Raw genomic sequence first — 17,622 nt, 5'->3', positions numbered from 1 at the left:
ACGAACATGTATGTTTTAATGTTTTATTACTTTATTTAATATTTGTTAATATTGTTGTTGTACAAATATCCACCTATGCTTTGGGACTCATCGCTTAAAAATTACAACAAGTACAACATGTAGGACTGGATAGTGCAAGATGTGGATGCATATTGAGACAAATGTACCATGTCCCATGTGCGTGTGAATTAGCACGTTATGACCCTGGTGTGATTCATTTGGCTGAATTTCATTTTATGTGGACAAGGTTAAGTATTTCAAATATTGTATCAAATAAATCTCAGCTAGAGTTATCCATTCAATGTGAATTTCAAATGGTCGAATAATGATTTAAAGAGGTTGACATTAGAAGTAGAGTGGTGATAAAAGAAAAGTTACTTGCATTATTTGTCTTGCAATGACATCTATGATACCTCTATTACACAAAATGAAGACGAAAGATTCAAAAAAAAAGTAACTTACAGAAAACAAAAAAGTCTACCAAGCGTGATCCATATTTTGATAGTTGGTGGATTCTTGTAAGTTAAAATTTATGTAATGTTTTATTTTTGATATTTTTATCTTACTAAAATGGAATGTCACATAACTAGTAAATTAACCATGTCAAACCGATGACAACTCACTTAATCCAACATTTAAATTGAAGAAAAACCAATGAGTTGAAGATAAAAATATGATAAGTGACATGAAATTCAAAGAGTGAGATATAAAGAATTTCAAAATTTTACTTTTTAGATAAAATTTAAAATAATCTCATTAATAATTATTCAAACTACTGTCCTAATTCCATAAAATTTTAAAAGTATTTCCATTGAAAGAATATGTTTTATCATAAAATATTTCAAATTTTTTAAAGAAACAAAGGATGAAAGCATGTGCAACAAAAATAGTAAATATAGAGAACTGCAATTTTACACATTCAATTTACAACTTACAAGATAGAACTCAAGAAGAACACATCTTTTGGAAAGTAATTCTTATATAGCATATCCTCCAATAATAGGATTCACAAACACCTTGTCATCAAAACTATCCTCAACACAAGTATTAAAAAAACTGCACATCAGTACTTAAGATGTATTATGAACACATGCAAAATAGGAACAGGAAAATATGCAGACATTCTAAGTCCAAACAAAAGAAGAAAACATACACACTACGTCATTTACAACTCCGAGAAAGCTTAATTTGTCTGTGAAGCACTAGCCTGAAGAAGACCATCCCTAATCTGCACGGCGATGTCCTTCACGGCACCAGGGCCGTGCGGTATGAACACCGACGACGACTTCGAAGATGCCCCTATCTCTTTCATGGTGTCAAAGTATTGAGTCACCAGGACCATGTCCATCACATCTTTAGCTGTTGTCCCAGGCACGTTCTCAGAGAAGGCAAGCACACTGTCCCTCAGTCCATCCACAATGGCCTGACGTTGGCGAGCTATACCGAGTCCTGACAGATACTTAGATTCTGCTTCTCCCTCTGCTTTCTTGATCTGCAGAATTTTTTCTGCTTCAGCCTTCTCATTTGCAGCCAACCTTAATCTAGCAGCTGCGGATAAGACAGTGAAAAGAATGAGGATATACTTATGTAAACATGCTGTTAAGGTACAGAAGTTTGTAAGAATGCAGTTCTGCAATTTGTAATTCCTACTACTTTATCCTATCAGAGAATTTATAACTTTTGTGTTCTGGCTGAAAACATAGTTATAGCTACCAAGCAAACCATATTGCAAAAATGCTTACACACAAAGTGAGTTCCATCCAAAACCAACGCAAGAACTCAGAAACAGTATGTATAACATCTCTATGTACTCTTATGCAAGGTAAGAGTAATTTGATACAGGAAACTGCAACTTAAATATAGTCATAAAACATGTTACCTGCATTAATCTCGTTCATTGCTCTCTTGACATTAACGTCGGGCTCAATATCAACAATGAGGGTCTGGACTATCTCAAATCCATAAGTTGACATGGCCTATAAACATCAAGGTTGAATAAACTTGTTAATAGGGGTGATTACAAGTTATGACCTTGAAAGATCTGCAGATGAATATTTTAAAGAAAAAAAGGGAGAAACAAAGCAATTGTAGGAAAGAATGATTACCTTCTCAAGCTCCTCCTCCACAGCTTTTGCTATATCATTCTTCTGCTCAAAGACAGAATCCAACTCCAACTTTGGTACACTGGCCCTGATAACTGAAGAAATGAAAAATATTAGCAATGTTAAAGAAGTTGGCCACAGTTATCAATTATGCTGACACAATACCCAAAAGGTATATTGCTTCACAAACGACAATCACAAATGATCAAAGTTCATTATTAACTTTGAATGCAATGATTACATATACATGGAATTTCAAATAGAAAAGTCATCGTTCGTACCATCAAAAACATATGATTGGATCTGCTCCCTTGTGTTGGTAAGCCTATAGAATGCATCAGATGCTTTCTCAGCAACAGCTCGGTATTGCACAGACGCAACCACAGTGACAAAGACGTTATCCTAACAAGTTAATGGAAGTCAAACTCTAATAACATATCACAGAAAATCACATAGGAAACATCCAAACAATTTAGAAGAATCTTTTCCAAATATTGGTAAAACAAAATATTGATAGCATAAATTGATCAATAAAAACTTATACATTGCATAGATCAATGAAAACCAATGACAAAATATTTTCCCTAGAACTATGATATGAAGTTATTAGAAATACACAGATAAACTTTGTTGGAAATTGTTATTTATGTACCAAACAATTTCATGATATAAACAAAATAATGAACAGCACCATGAAACAACGTAGGTGAAGGAAAGGAAGCAGCAGATACCTTTGTTTTCGTCTCACATCGAACATCAAGTTGCTGCACACGCAGTGACAAACCACCAGCGATCTGATACCCAAGACACCAAGGCAGACAATGGCATCCAGGTTCTAGAACATCAGAAAATTTTCCAAAATGCTCCTTGATGGCCACATTTGACTGATCAACTTGATAGCAACCGAATGCTTGACCCATTCTTCAATTCTGCAATAGAGTAACACTACTCAACAAAATAGACCAAACATAGTGAAATTTAGCATTTTGCTTCCACAAATCTGCTTTAGTTTTCTGAATTCCCATCCCCAGTTTACCAAGAAAGTGATAAAGTAAAATCTAAAAATACGCTTAACCACAGAAAGCGGATATAGTGGATGGAAGAAATACAAAATTTCAGAAATATGAATGTAAAGAAACAGTGGGTAAAAAGTCAACAAAAACCAACGGCTCTCAGCCTAAAGAAATACTCAAACCAGAGGAAAATAAATGCAATAAAAGTGAACCATGTTTATGTTTTCAAAGAATAAGACAATGGATTAAGTACGACACCACAGTAAAAAATTACAATTAAGTTTATCCAATATACCTGTATTTTTAAGGGGGAACAAAATTAAAAGACAAAAGACAAACGAAACAACAACATAACAAGATTCAACTACACATCCAATAACAAAAACTCGGTTTTCAACATAATAAATACTCATTTGGATTGGAACTCCACTTTCTCTGTTTTCCTAAGAATCGAGCAGAGGAAAGCAACAAAATTCCAGAAAAACAAATACAGAACCCTAAAAGTGAGAAACAGTGAGACACGAATTATCAACCAAATATTAGGATCGAAGAAACCTAAAAGTTCCCAAACCAAAACTTCAAGGAAAATTCAAACCACCCAACAAAAAAGATGCAATTTTGAGCTGATCCCAGAAAGCAAACACAAAAATTAATACAAACCCTTTTGACAAAAATGTTTAAGCGAACACAATTTAAAGTTATAACGCGTGAATCACGCATAAGAAAATTCAAAGACCAAAAACTGGTTCTTTTTATCAGCACCCAAAAACAAAGAGCAGAAATTCACCTTTTAGGCTGGGAAACACTGGAATGAATCTTTTTTAATATGTGCAGCAAGTAGGTGCAGAGTGCAAACCATACAGCAGGCTATATATATGTAAGGAAAATATGTAGATATAGTTATAGATATTTGTTTATTATTATTTGAAAAAACAGAAATATATTATTGAGAAAAGTTGTAACAGGTTCACTTTTATAATTATTTCTGAAATATTAAAACACAATTAAGTAAGAGTTGGTGAATCTTATGGAGATAGGTATTTATACCTTTTAAATATATAAATATACAAATATTACTCTAATATTAGAAGAGAAGCAATTTTAAAAAAGAAACTAATAAAATTTTAATAATTTAAAATTACGTGAAGAATAAATAACCAAATATCTAAAAACGAAATTATCTATTTTTTTAAAATCAAAGATGAATAAGAATATTACGAAGATAGCGTAGGGTTAATCCTTTAATATAAGATTAAAATAGCTGCTTCCTTGTTTGTTAGAGGGGACCACATGTTGTCTTATCATTCTGGGTTGTAAATATCTCCTGCCACTTGTCTGTTATCCAATATTCATTATATTAAACTTTTGTGTATTGGCTGTTCATGTCAGACCGGTTTGGACTTTCGGGGTGAATGAATTTATTGTTTGTAAAGAGAAAAATATCATTCATTAACATTGCTGCTGTATGGCATCGGATAATAGTTATATCTACGATGAATTCATTCATTTTTACGATGACTACTCTAAAAATATATTAATACTTAATATTATCAAAATTTTAACCCTTTTTAATTTAAGTTATAGTTTTGTTTTATTTCTTTTTTAATTTTAATTTAGAAATATCAATAAGCTTTTTACTAGTTTATAAGTTAATTTGAGTAATTTATAATCTAATTCGAACATAATATATATATATATATAATAAATATATTAAAATAATCTATTTTAGGAGTTTTAAGCTTATAAATTTTAAGTAAAATAAATTAGAATTTACTTCAATTATTTTTAGTTTGGAATATTTAGTTTTTGTGATTACGAAATGTTGGTAGAATAACAGATTTTCAAACAGGTGGATATTTGTTGATAGTTTTAACTTTCATATTCATTCGACTTTTCATCATAAGTATGATTTGCTACACATCAATACATTTTTCTAATAAAAATTCAGGTAAAATAAGTCATGTGAATTCATGAAGATATAAAACTTTTTCTAAACCAACAAAATGTTTGCAAAATCAAATAATATTATCTGAGATTTGAGAGTCCTCGTAAATAAATTAACCTCATTTGTAGTAAATAAGGTAAAATTATTAATTTCTATAATTATCACTTGAAAAAAAGTCATGTCTGAAGCATTTTTAGGTTGGTGAATCTACAAAATTCAGATAAAAACTTATATGTAGATCTCAAATAAATTCAAAAGTTTATCATGGTAATTTACAAAATAAAATATTTTATTAAATATCATTATACAGTACGAGATTTAACTTTAACTCTAATTAAAACAACATAAATAATGGTTGGAATAAACTTAAAATGGTTATTTATTTTAAAAACCGAAAAAAAACTACTTATTACAATAAATATAAAACTTCTTTTTTAACAAATAAAAAAGTTTAAACACATACGTTAAAAAAAATACTTGTTTTATTAAATAAACATTTAAAAAATTAGTAAATACAAACTTTCTCTCCATAATACACATCTTGGATTTGTCCATAGTGTTTGTTTGTTTCCAAAATCCATACGTGACGTTCAAATAACTTCTCACATAATTGCACTTTGGAACCTTAATCTTAGTTTTGAGTTTAAAATAGAAGATAACGTGATTATTAATTAATTGTTGTAATTTATACAGAAAGGAAGTTGGCGTGGTGTGTTTGGATTACGTGATAGCGAAACGGGCTTTCCATTGTGGGAAATTTCGGAGCAAAGAGAAGCGGTGTGAATGGAATAAGCGCGTTTGACAATTTACAATTTCAATTTTTTTTATGATAGCAGAACAATGATGTAGCATTTCCCAAGTTAGCTTTATAATATGCTTTAAAATAACTAAAATATAAATATCTCGATTAAGAAAATATTTGAAAGTGATACACCTCTACTTTTTTATGATTTTCTAAATTTATGCGTGGTTGTTGGAAGAAGATAATATCGATTTTTAATATACTGATACAATTTTTTTTTTATGTTTTTCTTGAATAATTAAGTTAATAGATTAATTAATTTAACTTTTATTTATATAAACAATATAAATAATTTAATATTTCGCTTAGATTTTTTTATAACAAATATAGTTTATTTATATTTTGTGAAATGTGATTTTTATTATATATTTAATGTAATTTTTAATAAATATTTATTTAATAATAAATTATTGATGACTTTAGATCTTAAAATTCATATTATATTTAATATATAATATTGAAAATTCCAAATTTTTTTTTAATAAACCTTTAAGTAAAGCAAAAATATATTCTTCCAATTTTCTAAATAACTTTCATGTTCTGTGATAAGTCTTTAGTAAAACTGATTATGACTTACACCAATCAATATTTATTATGATATATGCAAAATTAGATAATTGAATAGCAAAAGCAAGTCGTCGCCAAAGTCTTGGTTGCTTTGCCAACTCAAAATTCTTCAAAGTTGACTTTTCTTTTAAATATCTGTCCACCACTAATACAAGATATCTCAAATATATAATAACTACAAAGTAATTTTTTTTATCTGGTTTAAATATATAATTATTGTTTCATGTTATTTTTTATTTCTTATATTTTATTTTTTTATTGATGTGCATATTATGTTAAATGATAATATGAACAATGTCATGTATTTGTTCTGTTATTACTTGTCCAAATTATTAAAATGTCATTTTAGAAAAATTGAAAACATATTTAGAGATTTTGATGTGTATGTTGTCTTCCATACTGTGAGGAGAATTAAAGTAAGATAAAAAATAAACCAATGTATTTTGGATTTAGTTAGGTTGTCTGAAAGGATCTTGATTACAACTTTATCATTAATAATGTTCCTGTTTGTGGCTTATCTGGTATAGTTTCATGTGGTGAATATGTTTCCTGTGACTCTGTCCTTATATTATCTTCATAATTTACAAAATAAAAAACTATTAAAAGTCACTGCTTTTTTATTTTAGAAAAGCATTTTAATAACATGGATAGGGATATGTGGAATTTTTTTTTTCAAAATATATACACTTTAATTAAAAAAAATTAAACTTATTTGAAGGATTTTGCTTCAGCTTCAAGCTACTTGAACATTTTCAAGGATTATAAAATATTTGGTGGAAAATGATGATTTTTTTTTTCCTTCTAGGTTACAAAACTTTTGCTGTTTAATTTCTTATATTTGATTTTCAATTTTATATTTTTTTTCAGTGATTTTCGTCTTCATAGTTAGAAAGTCTTAAGTTTTGGTTTAATTATTAATTTTCATTTGTTTATTTCTATTATTCTTATGTTTTAATTAAGTATATTATTTATTAATTATCTATTAAACAAATAAGTTAAGTACAGAATTCAATAATCAAAACATATATGTAAAATTGTAAAAAAAGTTATAAAAATTACATATTCTAAAATCTGGAAAAAAATATTTGGAGACAAATAATTAAATAATGATAAAAATCATATCCAAGCCAATTTCTTTCTTTTATCACAAATAATGTGTATTTTTCTCCTAAATATTTAAAAAATTATACAAAACAGCTAAGTTTTTCAAAAAGAAATATAAACAAAAGTTTAATATTATTAAGTTGCATTATCGTTGTCCTAAACTAATAAACTAATGTAAAAAAAGATTTTTCATAAAATCATTAAACAAATAACTTTTACAAGTAAAGTAAAATCATACATATAGCTTTAAAACATAAGTCACATAAACAAAACTCTTCTAGACTCAATCATCTTGATAAACGCATTAGTGTTGGACTATAAGGAAGTTTTAGCACTTGTAATGGATATCATCCACTCACAAGGTTAATCCTAACTAGAACTTCAAAAAGATTTCTTGATTAGGACTTTTTGTCACTCTTAACCCCTACTCCATCCTCCTCTATATGAGTCTGAATGATCTATGATAATAACTTCTTATCCGAGTTCCTACATTAATGCATACCCTAATAAACATATTTCACAAGGATTTTTCCTTGAAAATCCTATCAACCTCACAATCCATATCTCATCATATTCCAAACATTTATATTATCAATGTAATCCAAACAATCTTCACACAACTCACATTCACAAAAATCATTGAACATGGAAATGATTTGAAAAACTTTGTTAGTTTCGCTTATCGAGTAGTGCCAAAAGCCTCACTCGCTTAGGGAATTAGAAGTCTCACCCGATGATTCTTACACCGAGACAAATTGCACACATCCAACAAGGACACCATTGGAGCTCCTAATAATTTTTATGTTAATCATCGCCCAACGAAGGCTCACGCTCAACAACAACCAAGTCAATGAACTTTTTGACTTTGGAGTCACTCAACAAAAATACGCTCGCACAACGAGCACCAAGTTAAGGGTTATTTGTCTTAGGAGTCGTCCAATGACACTACTCTTCAGCAAGTCTACATACATAATTATAGAAAATGAAATTTTGCAATTATGCATATCTAGACCTACCAATTTCCATTCAAATGCTTTAAACATAGCATATACATTCCAATTGGATGTTTAACGGTTAAACTCAATCCAAAACATCACATTTACCATATTATTCATTATACAACCTAAATATGTAAATTAAGATTCTACATTTCCCGAGACAAATCATATACATTAATCATCATAATTGGTCATACAATCACTGTTGCACAAGTGTAGTCATTCAATTGATAAAAGTTAGAATTTAGAATAGTTGTGCTTCCTTACCTTTGAGACAACTCAACATGCTTTAAGAACTCAAACATTAAAACAACATGAGACACACATGAAGCTCTATTTACCCTTAAGAATAATACAAACATGATTAAGGTACGTCATTACAACCAATACTCAAAAGAGAATCATATAGATGACTTTAAAGACACATGCACACACGATAGGTCCACATGCAAAAAGAAAAATAAATTGAACCTACAAAAGAATCAGAAAAGCAACTTACTTAAATTAATAAATTAATGGTTAATTTTGAAGAGCTCACCATTAAGAATAATCTTACAATTTTATTTCTTCAAACAGACAAACCATGAGTGAGATAACATAAGAGAAATGAAAAAACTCAAAAAAAATTATTTCTAAAAAAATTTATGTATTTTAAAATAATAAAATTAATGAGTTTTTATTTATACTTAAATATTTTTATTAAAATAATTGAGTGAAACAATAACCTTAATTTTATTAAAATTATTATACTTTATATATTATTTTGTGCTAGTGAAAACATACGTGTCCTTAATTTTTTATGATAATAAAAAATAATTATTATTATAGTTATGGAATTAAATAAAAGTATTTTTTATAATTTTAGTGAAAATATTTTTTATTTATTTTAATTAAAACCAAGAGATTAGAAAAATGTTAAATTCAATACATGATAAACTTAATAAAATAATTATTTTAATTTTAAAAAAACATTTAAAAAATAAATTTAGAAAGAAAAAAATGTAAATACTAAAGAAAAAGTTTTGTTTCTTATATATAAGTGTAGATGATAACATATTGCATCACTCACCCACTCTTAGATATTTTTTATTTCTGGAGTTGACGAGTTTTTAGAATAAGTGCTTTACAATTGGTAGAAAAATAAACTTCCACTTAATTTCGACATAACAAACAAAATCAAATTCATTACACTTTTCATTTTGAACGGTGGATAATGATAATATCTCCGCTGCACGTGTTCAAAAAGTCATATGTGATTTAACGTTTTAAAAAATAGTAATAGTATTATAATATAGATGTGTTTTGGTTTCAGTTTTTATGACTTATTTTTTATTAGTGATCCCATCATTAATTTTAATGATGATAATATCATCATCACTCACGTAAGAAAATAGTATGTTAAGAAAATTCACATTTCAATATCCCCGTGAAAGAATGTCATTAAAATAAATATATTTATAAGATTAAAATAAGAATGGTATTTGATTTATGAGACTAAATAAAAATGTATTTTCTATATATATAACTCTCAATACATATATTTTAAATAATTGTCCTGAAAACATATCGGTTTTTAAAAGATAAAATACATTTAGTATTTTAAACTACATTTAAGGGGATTTTCTTTTAACATTCAATAATATTTGTTTCCGTATTAATTACAATTATAATACAATATCATGTTAGGGTAAGTTATTAATTTAATATTCTCAAATTAAAATGTTTTGTAATTTATTTAGTACAATTGTTCTATTTAACGAAGTATACCAAGGCATAATTTTATATCATCTTTCCTATTAAAAAATAATACATGTTATCTATCAAACTACATTTAACTCATTTTATGAATTTGTTTTATATAAATTTTAATTTTTTATGTTTCCAAATTTTTTAATACTAATGTATCTTTACTAAATCAATTATAAATTTATGTTTAATAATAAAATTTAATTAAATTATCATGAGTGGCTGTTAATTTTTATTGATATTAAAAATGATATTTAGTCAATTAACAACTTTTTTTAATTAAACTTTTTTTAATTAATCATAGTTTTGTTTAGAAAAAAAAGAAAATGATTAGTTATCTTTATTCTTTTACTAATTAATTATGATTTCTACTGATTATACTTCTTGACTGATTGCTTTAAATTACGCTCATGCTAGATCCGTCCCAGTTGTAGAGCTTGGATTGGGTAGTTGGTGTTCTTCTTCACCTACATCGTACAAAATTAGTTAAAAACCCTAACTGGCAATTTATTCCTAATTAAAAAAACTCAATTTCTTAATAAAACATTTCTTCTCTAATTAACCAACACACATACAATTATATTTTGACACGTAACCACTAACTATTGTCACATAATCTTTCCATTAACTCATTTCAAACACTCTTCTAACGAGAGACTAAATTGAGATTTGTCAACTAAACTGAGGACAAAATTGAGTATTAAACCTATTTTTAACATACAACTCCTCTAGACAACATCATACTCACATTATCAAATAAAATTCAACTTTTAGCTTTTTATTTTATTATAAATAAGTTGTTAACTTGTCATTATCTTATAATAATACTTTTAATTATGTAATCGAGTTGCTATTTTTCACGTAAAATGCAATAGCAAAAGTAAAATAAAGATTAAAATCAAAATATCCGTATAGAATTAAAGGTTGAATAAAGTCTTTAAAAACATTTTTGCAAATTTATGTCCGCAACCACGAATTCTTATGTCAAAGACAAAAAATAGTTGCTGTTAGTGTAAAACTTACACAAAGTAATTAGTTTTAAGGTATTTTTTTATTCTATTTCAAATTTGTTTTAAAAACTTTAAAAATAAATTTAAATGGCAAAACTCTATTGACTCAACATATTTGTCACCTAATTGCTTGAGTTGATTGATTTTTTTAAACACACAAAATCAACGTAATTCAATTAATTTCAATTAGAATAATGGATTGAATTAAATTTAATCCAACTCAATTTACTGAACACCCATTACTTTTTAATATTTAATAAAATTATATCCAACACCCTAAATGCTACTACTAAATATAAATAAAGAAACACTTCTGTGATTTTCTTAATGCAAAACAAAACATTTTGGGTAACATTGTAAAGTACTCGATTATTTGCATGTATATATTTTCCTCATAAAGTACTAAACTCGATTATTTTAAGACTGAATTATGTTCCTCTTTTATATATAAAATGAAAAGTTAAAAGTTCAAAATTCATTTAGTTTTAAAGATGAGAGAATATTGGCATAATAAGTTTTCAAATTCTTTTCTCTTTTTCTTTTTCACAAGCATGCATGGATTTAAGTCTGAGTTTATATACTTTAGTCATAATCAAAAGTTGAAAATTCAAAACTCCTTTAGTTATAAAGAGAAGAGAAGGTGATAAAAGTAAAGAAAAGAAAAGAAAATAATCAAAGTAAATAAGAATAAAGGTATAATAAACTCTTATTGTCTCAATAAAGCATCGAATAATAAATATATGCTACCATGATGAAGAAGTCGAATTTGTCTATAATATATTCAGTTTATTTATAGCAAATTAAATCCAAATTCAGTTAATAGAAAAAAAAAATAGATTAGATTAGATGATTTATATAATTGAAAGAACTTTTGCCCTTTTAAATTAATTAAAATAACAAATTAGCAATTACCATTTTAATTAATGAATTACAGAGTAGCAATTAATTAATTACTTAGAAAAATAACAACAAAGTTTTACCTTTTTAAATAATTTTCTGTAAACTAACGTTTCTCCCCTAAAAACATTTTAGCACTTAACACACTAACTACATGAAATTACTTATACACCACCCAAAAATGCATAAAAAAAACTGAATGCATGCACATTTAACATATCCATTAAATAATAAAAATGATAAAATATTTTATTCGTTTATGATAATGATAAAATAGGTTTATCCTATCCACATGTACCCCCAAATAGTTGTTGAACAGAAGTTATAAATTTGTATCATTTAAAATATTTGGCACACCCTTTTCATTTTGAATTGTAAAATTATATTTTGAAACTCCTTTTCTGTAATTAAAGGGAATGCATCAGGATTTTTGAAGGTACAAGAAAATGGGACCAGGTTGTGACCCTAAGGCAAACATGTTCAACCACTAGTTTGGAAAAATCACTATCTTAGAAAAAGTGGTCACATGGTTGATCTTTGAAAATTAAAAAAAAAAACTGATTTTTTTATTAATAATGGATCCAAATTGAATAAAATAAAGAAAAAATAAGACAAAAACAAAAACCCATATTTTTGTTTTATTATTCAAATATTTCACTAATATTAAAACATTCCTAGCTTGCTTTACACAATTGCCCTATATTCATTAGCATAAATATATATTCTGAATGAAACGTTCACACACTGTATGCAATGCTAAATGTTGCATTCACAGCATCATAATATAAACTAAGAACACTTCAACTTTAAATAAAATAAATAACTATTACAATACCAGTTGTTAAAGATAATAATACATTGTACATAGAAACAAACAAAGCTCTTTCTTAACAACAAACACATTTGACACAACAAAAAATAAAACAAACATTTTTCTAGTACAACATCTGACTACATCAGTGAGTGTTCGCCGAAAAGTATATTGTCCAATGAGAGTGTAAAAATCTATGGCTAACATGAGTTAACACCACAATTTTTTTTCTTCTTTACAAAAACTACATTCTGAAAGGAAGAAAACCAAGACAAGGTGGAAAAGTTATACAATTTCAGTGAATAACAGTTATCCCACATGAAATCTGTGTATGACAAGTCCCTAAAATTACCACGTAACATGAAACTGTCTCATGCAGTTAACTTATTTGAGATTATGTAATGACAGAGAAGACTTTAATGATTCCATCAGAGGTTTCAGAGAAACTCTTCCAGGACACAACAGTTGCTGTATGTACAGCTGATGAACTAATTTGTGGGAACTGAATGAATAGAGAATCATCAAAATAAAGATGGTGAAACTGTGATTCTTACCCAGTAGGTTTTGGAGACTTGGTATATCGAATGTATGGAGAACCGTGTGGAACATTTGAACTAGACAATGTCCTTACAGGTTGACCCTTCCTTGACACAGATACTATCTGTGTTCTGATGCCATTTTTATGATTCGGCATCGACATGGTTCGGTCGACTCGCGAAATCTGGAAGTGATAAGATGAGATAGCCATGTCCTTGAGGCTTGGTAAAGGCTTCAAAGCTTGAACAACTTCACTCATCAAGGGTCTGGATTTTGGATCACGGCTAAGGCATTGAGCAGCAAGCTGCACAGCTTTCTGTACCCCTTTAACCGAGAAGTGGCCTTCCAGGCGGGGGTCGATTATCCGGTAGAACATCCTCCGGTCTCCAAGAACAGGTCTTGCCCACTCCACCAGATTGTGTTCCCCATTTGGTCTCTTCTTGTCAATTGATCGCCGGCCGGTGAGCATTTCAAGTAGTACTACTCCAAAGCTGTAGACATCACTTTTTGATGTCAAATGTCCTAATAAGAATTGGACTGTAAGTATACATCTATGCACAAAACATGTCAATACAATCATTTAGAGTAGTAGGCAAGACCTGAGGTAACTATCTTGCTTTCTATTTCATCATGGTACTTCTTGAGTTTAAGATAAAGATCACACATTTTGAAAAAATAATTCAATAACTTAATATGAAACTTTTAAAGATCATTGGTGACCCCTTCCCCTTTTTTCTTCTAGATGGTTTGGATTGAACATCTTGCATTTCAATGATATTTTCATGTAATGTGGCCTTGACTATAACTTTGAAGGATCAAACTGAGGGTATTCTCCATAAAGGAATCATGATAGTCCAAGAACTTATAAAACAGAAAAGCTTTTAGAGTGCAAGTGCAAATTCTAGACAACATAAGCTATCTTCATAGTAAGTTATACAGTGAAAGTACTGAGTTTAAGAAATGTTACCACTTGAAAAGGAATAGGGAAGGCTCAAAACTCACCAGTCATCACATACTCGGGTGCCGCATAACCATACGTTCCCATAACTCTTGTTGACACATGTGTCTTTTCCCCTTCAGGACCATCTTTGGCAAGTCCAAAATCAGAGAGCTTGGCATTGTATTCCTATGAACATTTTTGCTTTTATTTTCTGTGTTGGAGAATGAATATGAAACAATAAATACTTTCTTGACCAGTTGACTTACATACCGCATCTAATAGTATATTAGATGTTTTGAAATCACGATATATTATGGGTCTTTGAGCCTCTTGGTGGAGAAAAGCAAGACCCTTTGCAGCACCAAGTGCAATTTTCATTCTGATAGACCAAGGAAGAGGCAGGGGTCCTTCAACAAAACAAATGGTTGTTACCAGAAAAACAATCATGCACAGAGCACATGCCTATCAGAAAGAACAAATGCATTATGAGAAGAGAACCATTTTACTTTAGCTTTTGTTTTCTATATGCATGCTATAGAAATAGAAAAGGTTTACCAGAGAAATAAAAAGGGTTAGTAGTTTACTTCTAAAGAGGTGGTTTTCCAAACTGCCTCTGGGCATAAACTCATAAACCAGTAATCTTTGGTCATCTTCAATGCAGAAACCAACCAGTTTAACAAGATTTGGATGGACAAGATCACCAAGATAATTTAACTCAGCCTGAGAAGAAGCAAAGACAAATTGAGAATGTTAGCATCATATGAGCTATAACAACAACATAAATGAAAATGTACAAGTTGAGAAGGATATATAAGTTCCATACAAGCCACTCTTTGTGACCCTGATGTCCATTGTGGTTGAGGGTCTTGACCGCAACCGTAAGCCCGGTACCTGGTTTCACAGGTGCAGTTCCATTCTCTTCAATCCAACCCTTGAAGACACAACCAAACCCTCCTTCACCAAGAAGACTCTCTGGTCTAAAATTCCTTGTGGCCACCTTAAGTCCGTTGAATGTGAATTTTCTCAGGCAAGAAGCAACCTTCAACTCCTCACTGAATATTGGAGTGGAAGGGTTACTTTCTGCATCACTTGTTGTGGTAGAGGACTCCGGAGGAGCAACTGTTTCCTTTGTGATTCTATCAGATGCAGATTTGTTTTCCTCTGATTCAGTTACCACTGACTTGACATTTTCACCTAAAAATAAGACCAAATGAACACTATTACACATGATTTCATCATACCATTCTTGACTTTAAACAACTTCATTGCAATTTCACTACACTTGTATAAGACCAATATAGTAAATGCAATCAATGCAAAGTTGTTCGTGTCAGTCAGAATATAAACCATGAGCCGAGCAACTTTTATAACTTCTTATATGATTGAATCATTGGATAATCATTCTCAGGGTACAACAATAACAAAGTCTTATCTCACAATTGTCAGAACAATTAGATATCGTTTACAAAATACATTTCTTGGCTCCTTTTCCCAACATCAAGTACAGACAGTGGTTACAGAAAAAACATGCTGTGGTCAAAAGGTAATGCAGAAAAGAATCTGTCTTTGAAAGCCTTTAATTATTTCTAAATGAATTTGTTAGATCTTCAACATACTCAACAAAAATGCACAATAATAACTCAAATCAGTGTTATTGTCAGAAATCAGAATTCATTAGTTTCTCAAAACAGATTCACACTCACAAAAAGGGTTTGGTGGGCAGATCGTACAACCCAAAAAGTAAAGACACACAGCCAATGTTGGCCACCTAAAATTAATGACAAATGACAAATAGAACATATTTTCGTGAAACTAAGGAAATTAATGTGGAAAGAAAATTACCATTACTACGGGCACTAGTGCCACTAACTTTTGTGCTATCAACTTTTGATTTTGAAGGTATGCAACTCCCAAAGATGCTAAATCTAAACCCCCATTTTCTCTCCTTCGCACCACCTTCCTTGTTCTTCCTGCCCTTTGACTTGTCCACATCCAAACTCCCTGCTTGAACTGCATTGCTCCCAAACCCCATCTTCCAAAAACTCTCACAAACAACTCTCCATACACCAAAGTCTCAAAATTTTTATACAAAGCCACTTCAACTTCAAGCTAGAAATAATTGAACAACTTTCCTTTGGGTGAACTCAAGATATATCTCTGGGTCAAAAGTCAGAGACTAATCTCTCAAAAAAATGTTAGACACAAAGCTAGAAACTACTGATTGAACAATATGGAGCTAGAGAAAAAGAACAATTGCATGGCATTAAATGTTCTAAAAGATGAACAAACACATGAACACAGATGAATGACTGAGACCAACACAGCACAAAAACAAAGTCACAAACAAAAACCAAGTTGTGAAGTGAGTCTAAAATCCAAAGCAAAGTGGAAGAGAGAGAGAGATAGAGAGAAAGAAAGAGAGGGAGGGAGTTGGTGTTGTGTTGAAGAATGAAGAGGAAAGCGGGGAGTGCTTGTGACAGAGGGAAAGGTTTTCCACAGCGGGCAGGTCGGGCAGGCTTGAAAACGTGAAAAGTGGGGAAGTGGGGCAGTGCGGGCAAGAGAGAGAAAGTGACAGGCATTTTTCTTTTTGCTTTTTGAAAACAGCACAGAACAGTGCCACTTGGTAAATTGGAACCTACGACATATGACTTTCACTTTGCTCTCTAAATTATTCCACAGATAACGTTGTTTTTTCCTTGTGGAAAATCATTATGCAAAGGGTCATCCTTAGGCTATCCTCATTTTGCTTCGTACATGCTCTTCCAACTATTCTTTTTTCTTTTCTTTTTTTTCTTTTTCTGGTTTCTTCTAAATTGAGTATTAAAAAATGTGTGATATAATTTCATTTAATTAGAATATCAAGGTTGGTTGAAGTAAATTTTTCAGGCCACGTAGGGAGCTAGAACTTGAAAGGCATGAATTTGATGAGTAATTTAAGATATAACTTTCAACTTAAAATATTTAAAATATTATGGTGTAAGAAAGTACAGATCAAATGTATTCATTTTTGGTTGTGGGTGCGATTTGTGATGAAGTTAATGATTACATTTTGTTGTTTGTTAGGTTGAAATGATTAAGTATAATAATATATAAAAAAAAATAGATTTAATTTTTAAGTTTGAGTTATTTATATATTTTATTTATTTATGT

General features: G+C 29.5%; 2 protein-coding genes across 4 annotated transcripts; both read right to left on the bottom strand.

The window, feature by feature from the left end:
- Positions 1–961: 961 nt before the first annotated feature.
- On the bottom strand, positions 962–4,052 carry LOC108346163 (hypersensitive-induced response protein-like protein 2). 3 transcript variants are annotated; one of them, XM_017585185.2, is made up of 6 exons: positions 3,903–4,052; positions 2,834–3,031; positions 2,384–2,504; positions 2,106–2,197; positions 1,880–1,976; positions 962–1,548 (listed from the first exon to the last, which is right to left on the bottom strand). In XM_017585185.2, the coding sequence occupies exons 2-6, from the start codon at positions 3,020–3,022 to the stop codon at positions 1,184–1,186; spliced, it is 864 nt and encodes a 287-aa protein (XP_017440674.1). In that variant the 5' UTR covers positions 3,023–3,031; positions 3,903–4,052; the 3' UTR covers positions 962–1,183. The 3 variants fall into 3 exon arrangements, with proteins under 3 accessions (XP_017440674.1, XP_017440675.1, XP_052722779.1); XM_017585186.2 differs by having other exon boundaries at positions 2,834–3,047; positions 3,903–4,010; XM_052866819.1 differs by lacking the exon at positions 3,903–4,052 and adding an exon at positions 3,776–3,874.
- An 8,915-nt stretch (positions 4,053–12,967) lies between these two features.
- LOC108345736 (serine/threonine-protein kinase PBL34) lies at positions 12,968–17,080 on the bottom strand. The gene is made up of 6 exons (XM_017584460.2): positions 16,315–17,080; positions 15,296–15,666; positions 15,057–15,192; positions 14,743–14,879; positions 14,535–14,658; positions 12,968–14,054 (listed from the first exon to the last, which is right to left on the bottom strand). The coding sequence occupies exons 1-6, from the start codon at positions 16,502–16,504 to the stop codon at positions 13,546–13,548; spliced, it is 1,467 nt and encodes a 488-aa protein (XP_017439949.1). The 5' UTR covers positions 16,505–17,080; the 3' UTR covers positions 12,968–13,545.
- Between the last annotated feature and the right edge of the window lie 542 nt (positions 17,081–17,622).

Source organism: Vigna angularis, chromosome 8 (assembly GCF_016808095.1).
Source record: "Vigna angularis cultivar LongXiaoDou No.4 chromosome 8, ASM1680809v1, whole genome shotgun sequence".
Lineage (NCBI taxonomy): Eukaryota > Viridiplantae > Streptophyta > Magnoliopsida > Fabales > Fabaceae > Vigna > Vigna angularis.
This window is presented reverse-complemented; position numbering and strand designations above follow the sequence as displayed.

Excerpts from the sequence above, each read along its gene's own strand:
- LOC108346163 (XM_017585185.2), bottom strand. The coding sequence starts at position 3,022 with ATGGGTCAAGCATTCGGTTGCTATCAAGTTGATCAGTCAAATGTGGCC. Across the intron at positions 2,198-2,383 it reads CCAATCATATGTTTTTGATG|TTATCAGGGCCAGTGTACCA; the intron begins GTACGAACGATG and ends TCATTTCTTCAG. Across the intron at positions 1,977-2,105 it reads TGGAGGAGGAGCTTGAGAAG|GCCATGTCAACTTATGGATT; the intron begins GTAATCATTCTT and ends TGATGTTTATAG.
- LOC108345736 (XM_017584460.2), bottom strand. The coding sequence starts at position 16,504 with ATGGGGTTTGGGAGCAATGCAGTTCAAGCAGGGAGTTTGGATGTGGAC. Across the intron at positions 15,193-15,295 it reads AGGGTCACAAAGAGTGGCTT|GCTGAGTTAAATTATCTTGG; the intron begins GTATGGAACTTA and ends GCTTCTTCTCAG. Across the intron at positions 14,659-14,742 it reads CTAATATACTATTAGATGCG|GAATACAATGCCAAGCTCTC; the intron begins GTATGTAAGTCA and ends AAATGTTCATAG.